The sequence below is a fragment of the Serinus canaria genome, chromosome 14 (genome assembly GCF_022539315.1).
Source record: "Serinus canaria isolate serCan28SL12 chromosome 14, serCan2020, whole genome shotgun sequence".
Taxonomy (NCBI): Eukaryota; Metazoa; Chordata; class Aves; order Passeriformes; family Fringillidae; genus Serinus; species Serinus canaria.
The window spans coordinates 206902-230120 of NC_066328.1; the positions used below are offsets into that span (position 1 = coordinate 206902).

Below are 23219 nucleotides of genomic sequence, written 5' to 3' on the forward strand. Positions count from 1 at the left end.
CCCGGAGTCTGCGAGAGACCCTCAGCACCCTCCACAACACTGCCTGTTTTTTTTTTTTTTCTTGTGTTGGGGAGTGTTCCTTTGTTACTTGTTATTAGATAGGTTTTATTTTCCACTTTGCTCCTCCGAGGAATTCCTTCCCGAACCCGGTATTGGGGGAGGGGTGGTTGGAGGTTTGTTTTTAGGGGACTCCCTTTCAGAGATTTCCCCTAATTTGTCCTAAACCACAACAACAGGGAAGAATTTCTTCCTAATATTTAATTTAAACCTATAGTGGCAGGATGATACAGAAAATTTTCAGTAAATATTTATCAACAGATTTTACATTGGGCATTTACTTGCCTGTTTTGTAAGCTGATATTCTCTTGAGATCTCACACTCTGTGCCAGTCAGCATGTACTGGTTCAGGCTGGGAAGGGGTTAGTTTTCTTCAGTGGCAGTTTTGGATTTGGTTTGCAAACAGTACTCATAACTCAGGGATGCTTTAGTTACTCCTGAGCAGGACTTACACTGGTCAAGGCCTTTACTGCTCCCCACCCCACACTGCCAGTGAGAGGGCTGGGGATGCATGAGGAACTGGGAGGGGACACAGCCAGGACAGCTGATCCCAGATGATCACAGCGTTATCCCACACCATGGGGGGGTGGGTGGGGGTCATGCTTAGCATAAGAAGCTGGGGGAAGAAGGAGGAAAGGGGTGGACATTCAGAGTGAGGGCATTTGCCTTCCCAAGTTACTGTTACATATGATGCAGCCCTGCTGTCTTGGGGATGGCTGAACACCTGCCTGCCCAGGGGAAGCAGGGAATGAATTCCTTGCTCTGCTTTGCATGCACAGCATTTGCTTTCCCTAATAAACTGTTTAAATTTCAAACCATGAGTTCTCTCAGTTTTACTCTTTTAGTTCTCCCCCATTCCACCAGAGGGCAGTAACTGAGCAGCTGCACGGGACTGTATTGCTGGGATTAAACCATGACAACAGCTCCCAAAAAAACCCAAGCATCTTCTCTAAGCGTGACTAAGGAGAGCTCTTCTGGATTGTGAACTGCATTACTAATATGCACTGTTATTCAAAATTCAAAGCAGCACTGGATGTAAGACAATTCTAAAGCAAATTAGCACACACCAGTGTTCTCAGACAGTGAAGTTCCTAAGAGTAAGAGCACTTCTCCTTCCAGTGTTCCATCTCCGGGAAGTTCTCATTATGCTGTGAGGTATTAGTGAGTTGATTTCATCAAGTGGATTTTTAGGAATACTCACCTGAGGAGCTGGAAGCAGCACCAGGAGAAGAAGTCTTGTTGCGAAGGGCAGACTGATTCCGTGTGCAGCCAGGACTCCTGGTGTTGATGGCAATTACCTTTCCTGGGGGAGTCAGGGCCTGCTCCTCCTGAGCAGGCTTTATAGGTGATGTGGCAATGGAGCTCATCTCAGGTGTCTGAAAATGCACATTAAGTGAAAATTTTGTGCTGGTACGACAAATGTATTGTGAAACTCACTGTACTTAGGAAGACTTAAAATTAAAATCTAACACACTACAACACCTTAAAGTACTGTAAGCGATACCTCCTAGTGGGCGTGAGGGGCAGCTGAAATTACTTTCCTGTCCATTTTGCATTGTTGGATGTCACCAATTCAATACATTAATTTATGCTACAATTGGGTTAACACTCAACAAGCTTCACGCAATGTGCTGGATCACCGCGGGATAGAAAGAAAGAGAAAAAAAATGGTGCTGGTTTTAATTCAGAGCAAAGCTATTTTTCATAAACTCCATACAGAGGGCTGCTCTGGTGAGAAATACATCCGGACAAAAACATTTTAATTCTCTCTTAATTCTAATCAAGTAGAGCTTTCAATTTTTCCCCTTCCCTTCTCTTTCACACTGTAACACAGCTCTAACAAGAGACATGTGCGCTTCAAAAATTTTACAGGCCTATCCAGTTGTTTCATTAAGTTGCTTAAACTGTTTTCTAGAAAACCCTCCCTTTTTAAGGAATCTATTTGCAATCACAGGCTTAAAATTACACCCACTGCTCAACTGCAATACCACTTCACAGTTTATTTTATGCTGATGATTTTCATTTAAACAATGAACCACAGCACAGCTGGCTGCTTTGGCTGTTACAGATTATCTGGAGAAAACAGCAGGCATGCACACAATCAATCCTTCCTCTTAAAATATCCTGTGGCAAAAATACCATAGTTCCTGTCATTATTTGATGAAATGCAACTTTCAAGACATCTACAGTGCTTTCAGTGAGGCTGTAAATATCTTCCTGGCCTTTGCAATATCAGTGCCACAATGTTCATGTTTCAAGGAGAGTATGTTTTTCTGAAAAACAGTGAGAGTAAAGCGGTATTTGACAAATTAAAGGTTGTGTTCCTTTTTTTTGCCACAATGTACAATATAGTACATATCGTTGAAGAGCTCCTTTATTGTTCAGTAGTTCTATGCTACTATAAGACAGCCAAGAGTGTGAAAGTGACAGAAAAACACATGCAAATCCTAACTGCTGGTTCTTCCTCCCTCTTCAATTCCTCTCCCCCTACGTCTCAGGGATGTCCTTCTTTATAGCTTGTGATTGTTTCATCATGTCATGCCTAGCTGTCACCTGTCACCAGAAGTAAAAGTAGATGCCAAAAAAGAGACAGTAGCCCAGATCTGTAAGATGTCAGACCAAAGGCCTTTGAAGTTTAAACAAAGTCTATATCTGGAGCAGCATCCGAACAGAGATGGGTTTAAATTTATAAAATCCTTCATTCCATGTCTGTAGAATCAGAATCAAAAGGAACTTTGAGTGGAGTTAAATCACCAACAAACAAGGATTAAAGAACTCTGTGTTTGGGAACAGTGATACATTTGCATCCTGCGTGGAACAGAATCTTCAGCTCATCATATCTACCAGAGGCCTTTGAGCAGATCTGCTAAACTCTGTGTCTTTAAGATATTTTACTAAGTTTCAATTGGCTGCACTAGGTGGAATTGGCTGCCCAGGTATCACTGGGGCAAATCTTAAATACAGGTTTACAAATCACAAGAAGGAAAGCAAGTTCATTCCCTAAGGTTTGCCTAAGGACTGGTCTGTTGAACAGGTATCCTGGAGTCTGGGAACTTTTACACAAATCCACTGAAGCAGGCACAGTTCTATTGACTCTGCTATTCTGAGGAAATACATTATTTTCACTCTCACACTGTGTAATTTGAACTACATAAACATTGAAAATCAATGCAGTTTTCATGTGCAATAATAATCTCATCCAGGCTCCATTTCCTACAAAAGGTTGGATTAGATGATCTTCCAAGACCCCTTCCAACCTGGGCTGTTCTAAGGTTCCATGAACCTGAGAGAGAACACCTCACCTCACAACTGATCTTTTGAGTTATAACGTTCAATGTTCACTAGAACACCAGTGAGACTCACAGCAAACCAGAAGCTAAAAGGCAGTGTAAAAAGCATATTGAAGTAAAGTCCACTCTGTGGCCAGCTGTCTTGTGTGGCGGTTTTTGTATAATTTAAACCCAGGAATCTCCAAAGCTCTTGACATGGCTAGTTACCAATTTATTGTGAAAGCACAACTGGGCAATTATTCCCCAAATAAAACAAGAGTTTAGTATCTGGAGCATGAACAAGAGCTACTTACTGGTTTGGGATTGACTTCAGTAGAGATGAGTCTCAGAAGGCAATTCAAGAGTCTCTGCTTCTGAAAGGCAGGACATGCAGGGACAGCACTTGACTCAGATGTCTGCCCTCTAGCATGCTGGGTTTCTGGTTCCAAGACAGCCAACCAGTCATATTCCAGCTGCAGCTTGTTCGGTTTGCCCATCATGAGGTAGACTTCAGCCAGTGTAAGGCTCTCAGAGGTTCGCAGACTCCATCCTTCTTCTCTAACTTGTTGGGAGAGCCGACTAGGGTCATCCTTGAGAGACTTTGTACTGGATTGTCCCTGAGGTGGAGGTGGAAATGAGGAGCCCAGCTTCTCTTGAGAATCCTCCATTACTGCATCTGTGATATCCTTGGTACAAGTATCAAGCTGCTGGCCCTGGCTGTGGCTGGCCTGAGTTTCACATCTGCTGCTGCCAGGGGAAGCCACACCACCTCTCAGTAGCTGGGAACAAGAGTCAGAGGTCTCTGCACTCCTCCTGCTTGGAAAAGCCACTGGAGAAGCATTACCAGCTGCTGAAGCAGTCTCTTTCCCATGCAGTTTGTCTGTGCAGGAACATTTCTCTGGGACAATTAGGTCCTGGCAGGACTTCATGTACCGTGGGAATGGATCGAGCAGAGAGAGCTCCTCCACATCAGGGATCTTGCTGCAAGCACACTCTGTGCTGCACGAGGGTAGCACACCTGCTTGGTCACTAGCCAGGGCCTCCCTGCCCTCCATGCCGGGGGCCACTGAGCTCAGCTTTTCCTGGTGCCCTCCTGGATCCTGAAGTCCAGAAAGCGGTTTCTGGAGGGAATTAGTGATGCCGAGATTTGAGGCTATTCCTTCCACCAGGACAGGCTCTGGGGCACCATCTTCAGTGCTTGCAGAAACTTCAGCTGTAGGCTGCAAGGTTCTGCTGGGCTCTGCAGTGCTCTCTCCCCTTCCCACACCCTTACCTTCCATCCCCCGCAGGTATTTCAGCTGTCCCCTCGCTGTCCCCTGACCACTCTGTATGCCAAGAATTTGGGCAGGGGGGAGTAAGTGAGAGTCTTTTGTGTTCTGTTTGCATTTGCCTGTTTCCTGCCAATGCACGGTACAGAAGGCCTTAGAGTGGACCACTCTGGCTACCCCAGGCAGTGGAGTGATGGTACAGTTCTCCCCTGGAAAGAGATGGAGCATCACTTTCTCCTCTGAGAAGCTGCCTCTTGTTTCTGAGTCTCTGGAGTCTCTAAGTTGCTGTTCTTCAAGTGTTTTACGCTAAAAAAGATGTGTCAAAGAATGAAACAGTCATCTGCCCCTTCCAAAAAAGCACCTGGGAGCCTATTTTGCAAGTTAAAAAAAATAAAATAAAATAAAACCTAGCTGATCAAGGATATGTTCTCTATTCACACAAATTATAGTGAAGACAACTATAATCAGAGATTAGGTCCTTTGTGGTGATAGAGACTGCAGTGAAGACCTGCTACAAGCTCAAATAGCCATTTCAAACAAAATTACCTCTCTGTTTCACACACCACTGTAATTGTTAAAAAAAAAAATCCCAATCAACAAACCCTATCAAAACCAAGCAAAACCTCTAACACTGCACAGCAAAGCAGTCTCTCATAAGTGCAGCAAACTCCACCTTACACACTCTGACATCCTTCAGAATTTCAGGTGCTATGTTGCTGCTTCTTCCAGGCTCACAAATTTAACAGAAAAGCCTGAATGAAAGGCCAAAGAAGAGGATGAAACCTACAACACAGAAGGACTAGTTTCAGAACAGAACAGTTGCTAACTCACAAATCTTTCTATTGCATGGATCAAATTTCAGAGGCAGGGACACCCTGAATGCTGTATGGCTCAGACAGTGCAGAGATACATTGCAGGTAGCAGCAGCTACCTCGACAAAAAGCTTAAGTCTCATTGGTGAAACTGCAAAAAGTGCAAAGATCTGTCCTTAATCTCTTGGCTGAAACTGGAAACAGAATTGTCAGTTATTATCCAGGCTGTATTGGGGTCACCCAGTGATAATGAACCAGACTAAGATCACTGCTTGAGGAAATTAAATAAAGGCAGGAACATACTTTTTTCTTAACTAGCTTCTATGGGATCATAACAGAGAAGAGTTGAGGTAAAAGAGAACACTATGGGATCTTCCACAAAAGCTCTCACTAGTGATGCTGAGACTTTATCTGCGTCTTTACTAAGCAGGGACTGGTATATTTATGAAGCAGATTCATTTTTCCGATGCAAAACTGAACTTGGAATAGGAAGCCAATTTCTCCCAGGACACAGCACATGGAACAGACTGAGCAGGATGGAACAGACTGAGCAGGAAAAGGATACAACCCGCACTTCATGTAGAGCCCACTTCTGCTTGAGGAATTCAAGGAGGCTGGAGACCTTCCGATGTAACTCCACGATCATCCTGTATGCAAGAGAAGCAAAGCAAGGGAACAGAGAACAACTGTCAGCAGAAGTTTCAACCTAACCTTGATGCTAGAAGGGGAATTAAGGAATAAACTGGCATTCTATAATGCCAGCACAAAGAACACTCCCAGCTGCTAAGAAAAAAGGCCACAACAAAAAGCATATGTTATCCCACATCTTTAAAATTTAGGTTAACTCTCAACTGTGACAACTCACAGACTCTAAAAGCCTGTCAGATAAACCTGACTGCCATGATTAAAGAAACTATTTTTTTCCAGACTGAAGAAGATAGGAAAAGATGGTAGGACTTAGCTGAATGGCAAAAGTGCAGGCAAAGCATGAAGCTACTAAATAAAGAATAAAAAGAAAGAGAAAAAAGGGCAGAAAAGACAAAAATTTACTTTTTGAAAGCATTTTACTAAATAAACCTAATGCAGAGAAGAGAATGGATATTTTTATAGCGATCTTTGGTCACTACATTGAAGTGCTGCATTTGAAACAACAACTCAACATCACAGAGGCGTCATGTTTGCTGTTCCAAGTTCTGGACTAGATGTAAGGACCAGGATGAACAGCTGCTGATGACACTGAACAGCTGCACCAATAGTGTTTTGCAAGGGAAAAACTACAAACACTTTCCATGCTACTTTAATCATTGGATGCAGGTGAAATGTTCAGAGCCTTGGTGCAGGCACCTCTGACCACTGTGTATATTCCCTTCTCTCTCTCTGTGGTACATGCAATACAAATTTTAGTAGAACCACAGCAACTATCTCCATTTTACTTGCCCTCTGCTCTGACATAGTTTGTACCACATTGACAAGTGGCACAAACTATACTCAGCTCCAAAGCTAGTAGCTCCTTCAAAACTCAAATTAAAAGATATAAAGAACGATGGTAATCTAATTTTCCCACATGAAAACTCATGTTTACAAACCATGCACTGGTTGGACAAAGACTTCAGACTAAGTACACTTAGGGAAACTGCATTATTACAGATGAACTGCCCAACTGGCAAAGAGAACCCTGAAGAAAGAGGAAGGGGCTAGGATGCTGCTCATCTATTTCCCTATTCTGAGTACTACAATCAGTTCTCTATTACCTAAGCCGTGGGTTCTGGGCAAGACTCTGTACTCGAGCCCATGCATGATTATTCCGTGGCTGCAACTCCACAGGGACCTTGAGGGGAAGTCGTACTGGCTTTTGGTCCTCTTCATCACTCACACCTGAATGGAGATGAAGCAGAAAGGGTCAAAGCAAGGACAGCTCGGTCACAGCACTGTATGCTCAGTTACACAATACAAAAGATCAGACACCACCATCACCTACAGACAACTTGGGCAGCTCAGCTTCACCAGTGGAGCCTGCTTCCTTAATTACCTTTTCTTTCAGTATGTTCTTATCCTTGGACACTGTAGTGGTACTGGGGAGTCCAGTTGAGCAAGCAGTGTCAAAAATCAGATGTCTGGAAACTTTGAGCAAGTACAATATTTCAGACCTTTGAATATACTTACTTGGGAACGAGGAAGTAAACAAAAAACCCAAAATGAATACATAGCTGAATAGGAGAAGGTAAAAAATTTAAAATGTTCAATACAAAAGACTATACTACTGCTGATTCACTAGCACCTTCACATACAGTGAAAGCAGCAGTGAACTGGTCTGATGTGGGTATTTCCTTTTCAAGTTAGCTGGTAAGAAAACTGCATGAGTCCTGAAGTTACTGGAGTTACACAGGCAAACAGGTCAATACAGAATACTATGCCCAAGACAAACATTCAACAGCCCAAATTTCCCTGCCAGTGATGGACACACTGGAACAAGCCTGCTCACTTTCTATGCTTCCAGCCATCTTCTAGAACACCCTCATGTTCCAGCATCTTTTACTCACCATCTGGATCACAGAGTTTCTTCAAAGCCCTGCACATGGGAGCTTTGATACGCAGGTTTCTGCCTTTGTAACGAACAGTTGTAGCCCTGGATATAGGGAAAGGCAAGTATTTAGAGGAACCAGTAACAACAGTATGTGAATACAGACCTATTCATCTTAGGCCCTGTCCTCTTCATCATCCTCATATATGACTTGGACTCAGGACTGGAAGAGATAGTAAGCAAGTCTGCAGACGATACAAAATTGGGAGAAGCTGTAGACTCCCTTGAAGGCAGGGAGGCCCTGCAGAGAGAGCTCAACAAATTAGAGGACTGGGCAATCACCAATCATGTGAAGTTCAACAAGGGAAAGTGCTGGCTTGTGCACCTGGGATGGGGCAACCTTGGATGTATGGACAGACTGGGGAATGAGATGCTGGAGAGCAGTGCTGCAGAAAGGACCTGGGGGTCTTAGTCGAGGGCTAGTTTGAGCTGAGTCACCAGTGCCCTGGAGCCAAGAGGGAAATCCTTGTTCTGGGGGCACCAGGTCCAGCACTGCCAGCCAGGCCAGGAGGGGATTGTCTCACTCCGCTTTGCACTGGAGTGGCCTCACCTTGTGCAGTTTTGATCACTACCATATAATAAAGATATTAAACTATTAGAGAATGTCCTAAGGAGGGCAATGAAAATGGTGAAGAGGGAAGCCATATAAGGACTGGCTGAGGGCACTTGGTCTGTTTGGCCTGGAGAAAAGGAGACTGAGGGGAGACCTTGCAGTTGCAACTTCCTCATGAGGGAAAAAGAAGGGGCAGACACCAATTTCTTCTCTCTGCTGGTTACCAGTGACAGGACCCAAGGAAATGGCCTGAAGTTATGTCAGGGCAGGTGTAGGTTGGATATTAGAAAAAGCTTCTTCCCCCAGTACTGAACAGGCTCCCCAGGGCAGTGGTCACAGCACCAACCCTGACAGATATCAAGAAGCATTAGGACAATGCCCCCAGGCACAGTGTGACTCCTGGGGATGGTGCTGTGCAGGGCTGGAAGTTGACCTTGATGACCCCTGTCCCTTCCAACTCAGCTTATTCTGTGATCAGGGACACAGAGCAAAACACCATCATGGCTACAGGAATGAATACAGAAATGTAAGGGTCTGTAGTGCAAGTCATGGAGCATTCAGTCTTTCCTATCACCTTATTTTTCATTGTGGAAGCGCTACTCTTGTGGCTCTCCTCTTCCAGACATTCACGAAACACTTGGTTGTCCACCCAGGCAGGGACTTCTGTTTTATAACTGGACCAGGATCAGGCTACTTTGTTTCAAGAGTATCCTCACAGACAGTTGCTTCAGAGAAGGCAAGTGGTTTTGATTTAGTCTTCCCTTTATACTTATGACTCTTAATTATAGGAAGAAAGAGTCTGAAGTCCTTGCAGTCTTTTATTTGGAAATACGATCACCATATCTGGTGCAGACCAGGTCTAAGAGCTTGTGCAAAAACCTAAACAAAGTAACTTTTTACAGTATGATTTCACTGGTTTCATTTCAGTATCACTTTAGCAGTTTCAAAGATCCTTAAAAGTCAGAGGTCATTTTTGTTTTCACACCGTTAAACTACTTGATTTCTTCATTCCATCAGTCCTGTTTTCTTTGTAGGGACTTAAAGGGCAGACATTGAGCCCAATCAAATTACCCAATGGCAGTATTACTACCTAATACTCAAAGCATTAAGGATCAGATGGCATAGAAGCACCAGGATTGAATGCCAGTCCTCGTAGTAAAACAAGATAAAGAGTTCTATGCTGTAAGTAAAACACCATCATGCAGGAAGAGCAGTTGTCTACAGTGCTAGGAGGAAAATTTGCAAAAGGGCAGCGGAAGTGGAGGCAGACCTGAGAAGATGGAGCTGATGGGGTGAGCAATTAAAAAGTTTCCGTTACTGAACTGTGAATTTCTATAGATTTGGAATACCCCTGGGCTGGAAGGGCAGATTTCTTTTCAGCTTAATTCTTGGAAAAAATAATTGAAGACAGTTGGTCCCACCAAGTCCCACAGTGTAAAGTCTCTTCAGTGTCTTCCACTGTAAAGACTCTTAGAGAAGGACACAGAAACCCTTGCAGACATCTAATCAATAAGTTAAGGTAAGGACAAAAGTTAAAACCTCCTCCTGGGTACCTCAGCCTTAGCATGAGACTCCATATCCTCCTGTATTTATCCTTATATTAAAGTGTAGATATGATTTTATGAGAAAATCAGCATTTTGTACAATGATCCTCTTCCCTATTTGTAATCTGTTTTCATACAGCAAATTCTTTTCACTACTTGTGCAAGCCGAGACCTTGATTTTAGCTAATGCAATTCTTTATTATCAAATGTGCCCTTGAAGCATGTGAGTGAAGAGTCAGAAATAGCAGTATTATAATCATCATAATTATTATCTTGACAATTATAACAGTACAAGTAAGATGGGGTTTGGGGAGAGAAACATTTTTTATATTAACTGATATGATTATATAAACCAATCAAGTTTTGTGGAAATCGTTTCATCGCATGAGTGGAAATTTATTGAAACAAGGGCCTGGCTGCTCAGAAGGCCCAGAAAGTTTGATCTGCGTGAAACAGCTGAGCTATTTAAACTAAGAAAAATAAGAAAGAAGTGTTGTTGTTCATTTTTATATTTCCTATTTCTGTTCAAGAGCCCAGGTAGTTGGTCATAAAGCATTTATTGTTGAGTCAGGCTTCCTGGTAGTTGTTCATGCTCATTTGTCTGCCACCTGTGCAGGTGGACCTTGGGCTGCAGGTATCCACCATCTGTTACCATGGAGCGGCTTATAAATGAACATGGATCAGCATTACAAACTCCTGAATGCATCACTATCTGTGCTTCAAAGGGCAAAGAGATGAGAAAAAAACAACCAACCCAACCAAAACCTAAGATAAAAGCCAGAAAAGAAGTGTGAAAAATGTAACTATTTTATGGAAAAGATATTATTTGGAAAAAAAAAAAACCACCAAAAACCAAACAAAACAATGAAACACTAGGAGGAAAACCACATTGGAGGAAAACAAACAACTGCAAACCTGCTGATACCTATATGGAGAAGCAGGAACTACTGCCTTCCCTGAGCACAAGGGGAAATGGCACAGTTCAGAAGTCAGCAAGCAAAGTACCCTACTCAGTAAATGAAGAAACATTTACTTTAATGCTTTGTCATAAATGTGACGAAAAAAAGACTTCCCATGCAAGTTTTCACCCTGCCACTACAGCACTCTTCCACAACAACAGCGATCAGTGTTATTTCCATGGTTCCCTCGCACACGCTTTAGAATATCCCAGCTCCCCACATTCAGGTGTTCTGCTTCCCCTAATTCCCTTTTCCACTAAGCACTCTTAGCTTCAAGCAATTTAGGACAGAGTCTAAAGAATAACTTGCTATCAAACTAATACAAAAGCAGATATATTTAGACACTATAATTTTCTAATTGAAATCTGTAGCTGGGAGGCTGGAAGAGGACTATTTCTACAAATTTAGGGGAGAGCACAGTAGAACAGTCAGTCTGCAACAGAACTACTTTTAGCTTCAAAATCCCTTTTTTCTTCTGTTACCTAGATTCTGGATGTCTCCAAATGCAGAAAAGGGTCTTTAAAAACATCACTCTACTGACTATGCATTCAGAATTACCTATCTGACTTGACACCAAGAGCATAACCCGCCTACTTAAAATGGTTTGGTTTATATACTACTTTTTTCAGTATATTAAAATGGTTTGGTTTATATTTTTCCAGTATGAACTGTTATTTTATGATCAAAATTTTTATAGAGTTACAGATTTCCCCTCAGCATGCCAAAGAGCTTTCCCAAGAACTGGAAGACAGTGAAGAATCACTCCTATCCCACATAAAGTATATTCAGAATCTGAACCAGACAGAAAAACTAATGCCTGTTAATGGTTTCTGTCTTTCTTACCTTGTGTTATAAAGAGCCTCTCAGGTTGGGGGGTAAAACCACATACACTACAAGACACTGAAGAGTGCTCTGCTTAACTGGTGCACCATTACAACATTTCTTTAATTAGGTGTTTCTTGTGGTTTGGTTGCTTGGGTTTTTTTAACATGCCCAAAATTTCTACATATTTACAAAGACATCGAGAAAATATTTGTATTTGTTCATATGTAGTTTTTTATTAAATGTAAAGAGTGTTGCAAAACCCAAGTTAAATAATGCTTCCCTCCTAAAAATGAAACAAACCAACAAACCTTCAGTTTACGTTTATTTAAATTAGTTAACTGAGCAGTTCTGCTATACGACTATAAACCTTTTTTTCTTGTTATAGATCCTAATCAATGACATAATAAATGTGCAGTAAAATAAAAATGCTGTAATAAAAATCTTAGCATAAAGGACTGGACTGAGAGTGGTCCTGTCTTTCAGCAGCTAGAGCCGGCCAGTGTCGCCCTGAGTATGCTGAACTGCTCAGAAAAGTTACAGAAGCTGACAGAATAATTCTTAGCTCCCCCTTGCATTTATAAAGATGTAAATTGCGATCTATTTTCTGCAAGATTCCCCATTTATTCAACAACTCCTGTACCACTGGGTGTTGACTAGCCTCATTTGCCTGTTTCTGACATTCTGAAGCCAACAGAGATGTACAACAGCGAATAGCCTTAACTCCAACAGCCAAATGGGGATGTGTCACACAGAGACTTTGCCAGTACTCACCAGGGTCAGCTGACTGGAGTTGTCAGGCACTCCTTAGTATCCATGACCTGGGTTATAAGCTCAACTAGGAAGCTTTTAAGTACGGTTTTCTTATGAGTCCCTGACAGGGTCATTTGTTTTTCCACACTCCATGAGATTAGTACAGAAAGGAGAGATGCAAAATGAGCACTGAATTAGAGCATGTAACTCCACAGTCAGGAGATGTGCGGCAAATAAATTGCCATGTAGCTCCTCACAACCTTTCTTGACTTTTCTTACCAATTAAATGAAGAGAATGTTTACCTACTTAAGGAGCAGATCATCGGAATAATGCATTCCCCATTTTTAATCATTTAAGTTTCACTTTCACTGCTTTCCTCAGTGACAAGCCTTACAAAGTGCACTGCACTCAGAAGAGGAGTGTCACACTTGAAAGAAACATGTTAGGAACTTGAAAAAGAGCTGATTACAAATAGGGAAGAGGCTGTACCATCACTGGTACCATCACTGAGAAATATGAGAAGTTGACTCCAAGGTACATGCAACATGTTTGCTTCTGGGAGCTATGAGGCTGCCCTGCACGTGCAGGTGGTGCAGACATCCAGGTGGTAATGAAGACACAGTTTGCTCTTCTTCAACTGATGAGGTTCACCACCAAATGGGGTAAGGGATGCAGGAGAAAAAGGGAAACAAAAATGGGCCTCCCAGATGCAGACAAAAAGCCTATACAAAAGCAACTAATTCTGAACTGGTTAATGTTATGTACACTCTAATTTTGGCCTAGAAGATTAGCATTAATACTTTCAAATGCAAAGATTCCTCTTCCCAAAATGGCTTGTTACAAGACTGGCTTTCACGAAGTAAACACTTAGACTTCACAGAAATCACTAGCCCTCATTAACAATTAATTAGAAGAACTAAAGCCTGAATCATGCAAAGTGATAGACTGATACTACAGCTCACTAAACATCATCAGGCTCATTTGCTATGCTTTAGTTTGTTTGGATAACCCAGTATAAGACAGAGGCTATAGTATAGCACAGAGTTACTAAACAAACTGCTGATACTCTGAACCATAAAGATATTCAGAAAACTACAGATAAGGCTCATCCCAGGTCCACTTCAAGTGCTAAGTCAAATTTAAAGAGGTAATTTGCTTTCAGAATAATGCCTTTAAACAAACTGTTCATATTTTCCTAATTGTACAAAACCCAAACCGCATGGGAATTTATCTTCTAATTTAAAACCTTGCAGTTAACAGAGGAATGAACAAGTGATTCAAGCATCACATTGAAGACCATCAACACAAGCAGACTGTACAAACAGCATCTCCCAGGAGAGGAAAGATTGTTCAACGCCTAAGAAACTGATCTGGAAACTCCATTTGAGAACATGAGAAAGGCAGAACAACAAATATCCATATTTTGCAAGGTAAAGTCAAAAGACTGCAGCTGCTGAGGGGGCAAACTCCTGCTCCTGTCTACAGTCAAGTTTACTTCATCAATAACTTGCCTACTACAGTGAACACCCTAAAAACAAGAATGTAAAAGGTAAAAGCAGACCTGTAACAGACAGAAAATAATGATTTTTCAAATCACTTTTAAAGATGGGGTCAAGGACACATTAATGCCTCCTGAGTAATCACATGCCTTGTCCTCTGAAAGAGATTTCACTTTAAAAGACATAAATTCTAAAAGCTGAACTATTTTGGAAAAATTTATGCACAAATCAGGTATGCCCTCATTTATAATACACAACTTCGAACCCCTTCTGCATTCTAGGAGTACGTCAAGTCATAGACTGCACCCCCAAATCCCACAATACTCTACAAGTGAAAGAGAACACTCGTTCTTAATGTCAAGGAGACATCTAAAGTCACTGAGGCTGAGGTCTCCAATGTGCTGAAGGGTCATTTCAGGTCTGAAAGTCAGGACTTGTGAGCTCTGCTGAGGTAGAATAATTTGGACATGAACCCTCACTGCAAGAAGGACATTTAAGGGGCTGGAATGTGTGCTGAGATGGGGATGGAGTCGGGGAAGGGTCTGGAGCACAAGTCTGATGAGGAGCAGCTGAGGGAGCCGGGGGGGCTTAGCCTAGAGAAAAGGAGGCTCGGGGGGACCTTCTGGCTCTGCACAACTACTGACAGGAGGGGACAGCCAGGTGGGGCTCGGCCTTGGCTCCCAGGGAACAAGGGACAGGACAAGAGGAAACAACCTCAAGTTGTGCCAGGGGAGGTTTAGATGGGATACTGGGAAAATTTCTGCACTAAAAGTGTGGTCAGGCAGTGGAACAGGCTGCCCAGGGCAGTGGTGGAGTGACCATCCCTGAAGAGATTTAAAAGACCTATGGATGTGGCACTTGGGGACAGGAGTTAGTGGTGGAAGGACTGAGGTAATGCTTGGACTTGACGATCTTGGATTCCAACCTAAATAATTCTATGATTTCCCTGAGTGAATCCACATGGTTAAGTGCTGTAGCTTCTGTAAAGAATTCTCATTTAATTATTTTATTAAACTTTACCCATAATTTCTTATTATTAACAATTAATGGCTTCATGGAAAAGGGGAGAAATATCCTAATGCAAAACATATAAGAATGGAAAACATCAAACTTCAGCTCTTGAAAATTAAAAAATGCCCCAAACTTTGGATGATCAATACAACATCCAACTGAACAACACAGTTTTATGAGTGTCAGGAGTAAGTTCTTACTTACCCGGCTTGAATGAGCTCATTGAGTTTAGCTGCGTTCTTGTCATCCATACCTTTCCAGTAAATGAGATAACACAGTGAATTAGGATTTACACTGTTAAACCCATGGCCTTCTCTGTGTCCTGTTGGGTTTTCAAAGCTATTACATTTTATTCTCACATAGGATTAACGTGCATAAATGTGCTGTCACATAGCTCTTCTGGAAAGTTTGTATTTTCATAACATGCAAGCTTTACATGATCCTTGCCACAAAAATTACTTTTTGCACATGGATTAAATATTCCTAGTTTAGGTACTACAGCCGTCTTTGAACACTGGGCTTTAATCTGTCACTGGGTTATTAAAAAGCAAAGCTTCTTCCTGCTCAGTCTCTGTTACTAAGGCAGCAAGGCAGAATGAAACCACACCCTAGTGCTTAACACAACAAAAGAGTAAATAAAAATAATAAAATGCATGTGCAACCGCCCTCACTTTTTTGTGAGGGCGGTTGCATTGTCTCTTTGAAAACATGCATTATAGAGCATGTTTTCAAAGAGACATTTTGGTAACTCGATTTACATGACAGGCCCAGATCTATTCACTGAACAATTCCCTCTGGCAATGCTAAAAGTATTTCTGGAGTGCTTTTGTATCTCAATAGCTCTCAGTAAGTCTTATCCATTAATGCGACCGTGAATACCACAAGAGGAAAAAAAGAGGGGGGAGAAGGAAGAAACTGCTTTCCATGGCTTCAGAGTAGACCTGTCATAAATGGGTGTACAGTCTTGCATCTTGAGTACATTTGGTCCTGGAGACAAAAAATTTCTAAGTGACAGTGAGTAAAGTATGTAGCCAAGTCCCAAAGTTCTAAAAAGACAGAAGCACAGAGGCTGCAGGCATTGCTATGGTGACTGTGTGAAGTCTTACTCCCAGTCATAGCAAGACGGGTCTGCTTGTAAAAGAGATGGGGGTACTGGAAAGAAACACTAACACTGATCTCTGCTGACAGTGCTATGAGCCTTGCTTCTGCACCTACTTTGTCATCAAACAGCACAAAATTGCTTCTCCAAGTTGAGCACTGCTTCTCCAATTAACACACTGGAGATTTTTAACAAAAAGAATAAAGTCAGTATGAATATTATAACAATCTCGTTCATTACCTATTATAACAGCAATCTCAGGTAAGGGAATAATATAGCCAAAAAACCTTTCCAAAAATCCTACAATCCTCTTAGGAATTGTACATGTTCACTCATGAACACTTTCATGTCCATTTCACCTTACAACTAGTATGACTTCACAAAGAAGTGAAGGTATTTTGATGGTTTTCCAAGTCTCACAAATTAAACAAAGCAGGTAGAAGATGCACTATGATGTAACACTGACTGTGCAAAAAGCCAGGGGACGAACGAAAAAATACATGGATAAAAAGGTGTATGCGCAAACTGGCACGTTTCTCTGCCCATTCTTCAAGGCAGTCATGTCACAGCTCTCTCTGGTCTGGAAGCCATGAAAACCATAGGAAACATCTCCTGGGGCTCATCCCCCCAGTGTGAACAGTAGGGTAAGGTAGGGATCCTCTATTTTACTCAGGTGAAATTCCACCTGCAGCTCTGGGGGTCCCAGCATATGAAGTACCTAAAGAAAGCTTAAAAAAAAAAAAAAAAACAAAGAAAGACTTTTCAGCAGGATCTAGAGGGACAGGACAAAGGTTGATGGTTTTAAACCACAGGAGGGGAGACTTTTTATTACAAGTGTGGGGAGGCTCTGGCACAGGTTGCCCAAAGAAGCTGTGGGTGTTCCATCCCTGGAAATGTTCAAGGCCAGGTTGGATAGAGGTTGGAGCAACCTCGTCTAGTGCAAAGTTCCCCTGCCCATGGCAGGGGGTTGGGATAAGATGGTCTTTAAGGTCCCTTCCAATCCAAACCACTCTGTAGTTCTGTAAGCCTAAGCTCAGGTATGTTGCTAATGCAGTTAATCAACTGCTAGCAAACAGCAGAGCATTGTTATAGCACATACTCCTCCATCTCCACTCACTGATATGGACAAAACTGGACTCTGGGACTGACAAGATCAGAACTCATCTTGCTTAGCCAGTAAAGTTATTTCCAATTCTGATTTGTGCCTTTTCATCTTCAGGGTACAGTGAACAAACATTTAGAGAAAAACTTAGAAAAAGACACCATCCCAGATTTTGACTGCATGGGCACAAATAATTCTGGGTGTAAGTAGTATCATTTACACCCTTAATTGCTTAGGTTTCAATAATAACAGAATAGATCATCTAAGCTTTTTGTATGTTTTCCTATCACTTGTGGGCAATACATGCACAGCATTTTGCAGACAGATAAAACTAAAGAAATCTATCAAAGTGGACTAATACAACAGACTAAGAAGGTCTGTAAAAATAAAAATGTATTTAATCAAGAAATAACACCACAGATTACCGCAACAGTCAAGAACTTAAAAGTGGAACTGAACCAGACACTGCCAACCTCAAGGGTAGTAACTTCTGATTCTATAACGTAAAAATGACCTGAAGTCATTCATACTCACATCCCCCGATCTTTTTCCTTAGTTCCCCATAGCAGATTAAGCCATACAGCTCCAGGGAAGATTTTTTCAGCCCCTGAGAAAACACTAGAAAGCAGAAGAGGTGTCAGTGAGATGCAGGTTGCAGATATGCACAGCTACATTGCAGATGCTCATTTCAACACTAAAAAGGAGAGGATTTGTATTTTCAATGATGAGACAAATCACAAAGGCAAAATTAAGTTCTGGTTCAAGAAATACTATAATGGGATTGGTTCACCAACTTCCTTTTTATGGCATTTTTTAGATTACAGGAAAACAAACTCCATGGAATTTAAACAAATATGTAACTGCTCAATATGCAAAATAAAGCTAATTAATAATAAAGCTAGGTCTAGTATCAACTGTTTACAAATTCTGAGGGAAATGTCCAGATGCCCCCAAGCAAATGCATACAGAACACTTTTACATGAAAATTCAGGGTAGGTTTGGATTTTCCAGATGACAGATTTTTGGGGTGCACAAACACATCCTAAGAGATTTGACGCAAATTCTAGATTCTAAATTTTTACACAAAAAATTGCTGGCATTTTATTCAACTTTGGGGTTTTTTTTTGTCCTTTCTCTTCAACACACAAGATGCGGACATTACTGCTAATAGACCTAAAGATCTATGACAGCAAGGACTATAAATCTTGTGATTTACAAACCAAGTGAAAAATATTTATTCTCATCTATTCAACAAAACTTTAGTTCTCTTTGATCCCAAAATCCAAGCACACATATTTCTACTAATACTAAACCTAATCAAACTACAGCACTGACTGTTAAAATTCCTTCAGGCAATGAGATTCTAGGCCCCAAAGATACAGGTACATAACTGATTTTTATTTTAAAAATTCTTCCATACTGTGTTCACTGCAACACTGGCTTTTAAATAAAACACTAATGGCTTCATCTTAAACTGCTGCCTTGTTTTGAAAAAAGGAACTCCCAAATACACCTTGTGTCAGGTTGTTGAGATACTCAAGTCCTCCTTTAAGTAACCTAAGCTCAGGAACACAAAAGTTCATCAAGAACTACATATTCGTAGTATAGTATGAGTACAGTATGTACTATCATACACCGTATGATACTAAGTATGATACTAAATTGTACACTAGCTTTGCATTTCTTCAGCTTCTTTCTAGCCATATCCGTTTCTCCTTAATGACTTACTTTTAATAACTTACTATTTTTAATTTTTAGTGCAGTTTAGCAAGACCAAGTGCTGGGTCCTACACTTTGGTCAAAACTGCCTGCAGCACTATGGGCTGGGAACAGAGTGGCTGGATAATGGCCAAGCAGAAAGGGACCTGGGGGTGCTGACTGACAGCTGACTGAACATGAGCCAGCAGTGTGCCCAAGAAGACCAATGGCACCTGGCCTGGATCAGGAATACTGTGGCCAGCAGGACAAGGGCAGTGATTCTTCCCTTGTACTCAGCACTGGTTGGGCCACACCTTGAGTGTTGTGTCCAGTTCTGGGCCCTCCCAATTTAGGAAGGATATTGAGATGCCCAAATGTGTTCAGAGAAGGGCAACAAAGCTGGTGAAGGGTCTGGAACACAAATCCTGTAAGGACTGGCTGAGGGTATGGGGTTGTTTAGCCTGGAGAAAAGGAGGTTCAGGGGAGACTTCATCACTCTCCACAACTCCCTGAAATGAGGGTGTAGCCAGGTGGGGGGGGTCAATCTCTTCTCTATCACAACAAGTCACAGAATGAGAGGACACAGCCTTAACCTACATCAGAGGAGGTCTAGGATGGAAATTAGGAAGCTCTTCACAGAAAGGATGATTAATAGTTGAAATGGGCTGCCCAGGGAGGTGGTGGAGTCACTATCTCTGGAAGTGTTTATGAAAAGACTGGATGTGGCACTTGGTGCCATAATCTACTTGACAAGGCAGTTATCGGTTGGACTTGATCTCAAAGGTCTTTTCCATCCTAGTTGATTCTGTGATAAAGAGATTGTATTTTACACTAGCTTTGCATTCTTTTAACTTCTCTCCACATCCATTTCTCCCTGAAGAGTTATTTTTAACTTGAGAGGCTCTGGCCACAAACTATAGATGAATTTACTATCCAAAATTTTGCTGACATTTAGGAGTTATTCAAAGACCAAAAAATTCAACCACCACAAATTGCCATGATTTATGCATCTTAGAATACACCATCAGAATGAACAGAAAACTCTGGAGACTATTACTTAATCACAGGCTAATGGGAGAAATTACATTTTTGACACCTTAAAGTCAGAACAACTGAATCTTACTAAAATGTGGTCACTCAAAATACATTTCTTTAGCCTGTTATTCAGATTAGGCCACCCACAGTGGCCTAAGTTGAATCCTCTCTGCCCATTCCTAAGTAGTATGGATTTGATAAAAATCCATTCTCAATTATAATGTTACTGTTATAAAACACCACCAGCAGTTTACCTGACTTCCTAATTTCGTTTTCATTAAACCAGTTGCAAAAGGAGGGAAAAGAACTGGAAGGGAAATATGGCACTGGGAATCACAAGTTATTGAACCCATGGTACAGTTTCAAAGTTCTTTAAAGTGGGAGCAAATATGTCACCATTTACACTTGTATCAGACTGCGATTTGTTTCTACCTTCCCCCAAGAATTGCAAAGTGGTGCTGGGTCAGTGTGCTTGATGGAGTCATGCCTGATTAATGTTTAGGCAGGTCTTGAAGGTGTGTTCCTGAGAATATAAAAAGATTTCCCTGAACCTGGTTTTCTGCCCAGTATTAACAGCAGGATCTGCATTTACTATGGTGTGGTAAATTCACAGAGCAATATAAACAGCGGGTTTGGAAAGCATTTTTCACAAAACATGAACCTTGATAGGGCCATGCTAACAAAAATAAGAAGTGAGACATTGAACTCCCTGTTCCTCCTCAGTATTTATTTCCTCACCTTTGAAAGGCAGGACTGCAACCCTTGCACGAAGCCCATTTTGGTGCATACTAACCATTGTCAAAGTCAATGTACTTGGAGATCTTGTGCCAGGTACGGTAGTAGAAGTGCCGGACCTGCTCCTTGTTCTTCACCATGCTTGCTGGTTTGCCTTTCTTCTTGTATTTCAGGGCAATGTTGTTCTGGATAGCTTCAAAATCCTTCCCATGCTGAAGAAAGAATAAATCAAATAGAAATACTCAAATCCAAACTTGGATCTTGTTGTAAGTCAACTCAAACAATGTGAGGGGCTTTGGGGTTCTTTGTGGGAAATTGGACTTCAATGGTCATAAACAAAATTTTTGTTTATGACCATTGAAGTCATAAACAAAAATTTTGTTTATGGGGGACCAGAACTCAACTCTGAAAGAATGACACTGGCTTCCTTTGTTTTATATAACATGCAACATGGATACCAAATTAATTACTTTCCAATTTCTTTAACGGTTTCAAAATAAAAACAGTAAGTTGCTAGCAAATTGGAAAAATCACCCAACTTTACTAACAAATGTGTTAAGTAGCAGGACTGAAAACACTGATTTTCTCCCTGAACATTCTTTACTTTCCTCTGTATCCCCCCCACCACTTCTGACTAGAGTAAATGAAAAACATACTATATTTACCAGCTGCAGTTTTATTTACAGTACATTTCATGTTACTGTTACTAGGAGTAAAAAAATTGAGTTTCAAAAGACTTGATTTTATACACATTAACTCCTGCTATCACAAAATTTTTGTATTTGGAAAAGGTTGGAACTGATTTCAAGACAAAGACGAAAACCTTTCCTGAAAGGCAGTGCCACAAAATGAATGGTAGGAGGAACTGAACAAACTGAGTCTTGGATCAACCTTAAAACAATTTTTAATTTTTTTTCCTCACTATTCAAAAAAAAAAAAAAAAAAAAAAAAAAATCAGTGAAGTGGCTTAAAAATTACTTGCTTCCCAGGAATATTACTGCAATTCAGGGGAGTTAAAAAAAAACCACTGTTCCTTTTGTCCACAAAACATATGTATGTGATACCATACCTATGATGAAAAAAAAAAATTTAAAAAGATGCACATGTGCAAAGAAAACTCCCCATCACTGCTTTTGTTTTTACATTTGGCATGTAGTTTCAAAACAGATAAACTGTTGAAATCAACACAGGAACAGGTCAAGCAGGAATCCATCATATACAACATAAGAGACAGAAGATAAATGATGTAACATCTTGTCTCTCAGCCCAAGGACTGAACTGGCTCTAGCCTCTTCAGGGCCAAAGATTAAATACAATTCTCTTTTCAACAGAGCAACTTTTCTTGTTTGGTATTATTACAGAGCAAGTGTGTTACTTTTGAAAGTTCAGATGGGGACATTATTTAATTTTTTTTCATTTGAAACAGAACCATATTTAAAAAACAACTGAAGTTATTATAAACATTTATTATTAAAACCGAGAAATCTTTCCTGTGTATTTTAAGAAAAAAACCAAAGAAACTTGACACTTTTGACACGTAGCTTTGACAGACAGCTGTTTTACAGCCTTATGTATGGCCCTACAAATGCCCATCTGTAAGTGGCCTTCTGCTCCTGCCAATCTCACCCTAATCAACCTTTTTTTAGGAATATCCAGACTCTAACCAAACTCTACATGTACCTCATACAGTCCCTCAAAGAAAGTATTCTTGTCCTCTGTGCTCCATGACTCCCACTGCCGTCGGACCTTCTTCCCTTCTTCCTTCTCTCCTGCCGAAGAACCCAGGTTCCTTGCCGCTGACTTGGAATTCCCAGCAGGATTGCTGGGAGGAATTCCTGATGTGCCACCAGGTGCAGCCCCTCCATTATCTGCTGCTGTAAAAAGCCATGACCAGAGTGAATATTAAACCAACAGGAGGATTCATGGATACAGGTAAGGGAGTAATTCAGAATTTTCTCCCTTTTCACTTAAAATACAATGGGCAAATAACAAGGGTAGTTTTATAGAAATAAATTTCAAAGCACAAAAAACAAGGGGAAGATTTCAATGGCTTAATTTTTTATTTTCAGAAGTAACACAGATAAGCAGGAATGTACCAGAGCAGCCTCTACCAGATAACCCTTGCTGATGCTTATATGCTGGTGAGCTCTGCAGTCACTGCCCTGCAGCCAGGGGGACCTCCTGAGCAGTGCTGAACAGGGAGCTGAGCAATGATGTCCATGAGGAAAATAGGCAGAATGGTGATATCCTTGTATTTGGTTTGATCCTGCTGCCTCTGGAATAACTGTGGAAAGGGAAGTATTGACAGATGTCGACTTTAGTTCACCACACAACGATAGATCAGCATTTCCACAATCTGATCCACAGTGTATGATCCTCAGAGCACCATGCCTGACATGGCCCATCTAGTAAAACTCCAGC

The 23219-nt window shown here is 41.2% G+C and overlaps 1 protein-coding gene across 6 annotated transcripts in view; it reads right to left on the bottom strand.

Moving 5' to 3' along the window:
* CRAMP1 (cramped chromatin regulator homolog 1) overlaps positions 1-23219 on the bottom strand; it is a 48973-nt gene that overhangs the window by 14277 nt on the left and 11477 nt on the right. For 4 of the 6 annotated variants that reach the window (XR_007778783.1, XM_030229922.2, XM_050979878.1 and 1 more), the window contains exons 3-11: positions 22479-22672; positions 20857-21010; positions 17865-17948; positions 15334-15382; positions 7947-8032; positions 7158-7281; positions 5972-6053; positions 3641-4900; positions 1259-1433 (exon numbers count right to left, since the gene is read on the bottom strand). Coding sequence is in view for 5 of the 6 variants with exons in the window: in XM_030229922.2 (XP_030085782.1) it covers positions 1259-1433; positions 3641-4900; positions 5972-6053; positions 7158-7281; positions 7947-8032; positions 15334-15382; positions 17865-17948; positions 20857-21010; positions 22479-22672 (2208 nt within the window). In the remaining variant the exon portion in view is untranslated. The remainder of the gene's footprint in view (positions 1-1258; positions 1434-3640; positions 4901-5971; positions 6054-7157; positions 7282-7946; positions 8033-15333; positions 15383-17864; positions 17949-20856; positions 21011-22478; positions 22673-23219) is intronic. The other 2 variants (XM_050979877.1, XM_050979879.1) reach the window with 2 other exon arrangements.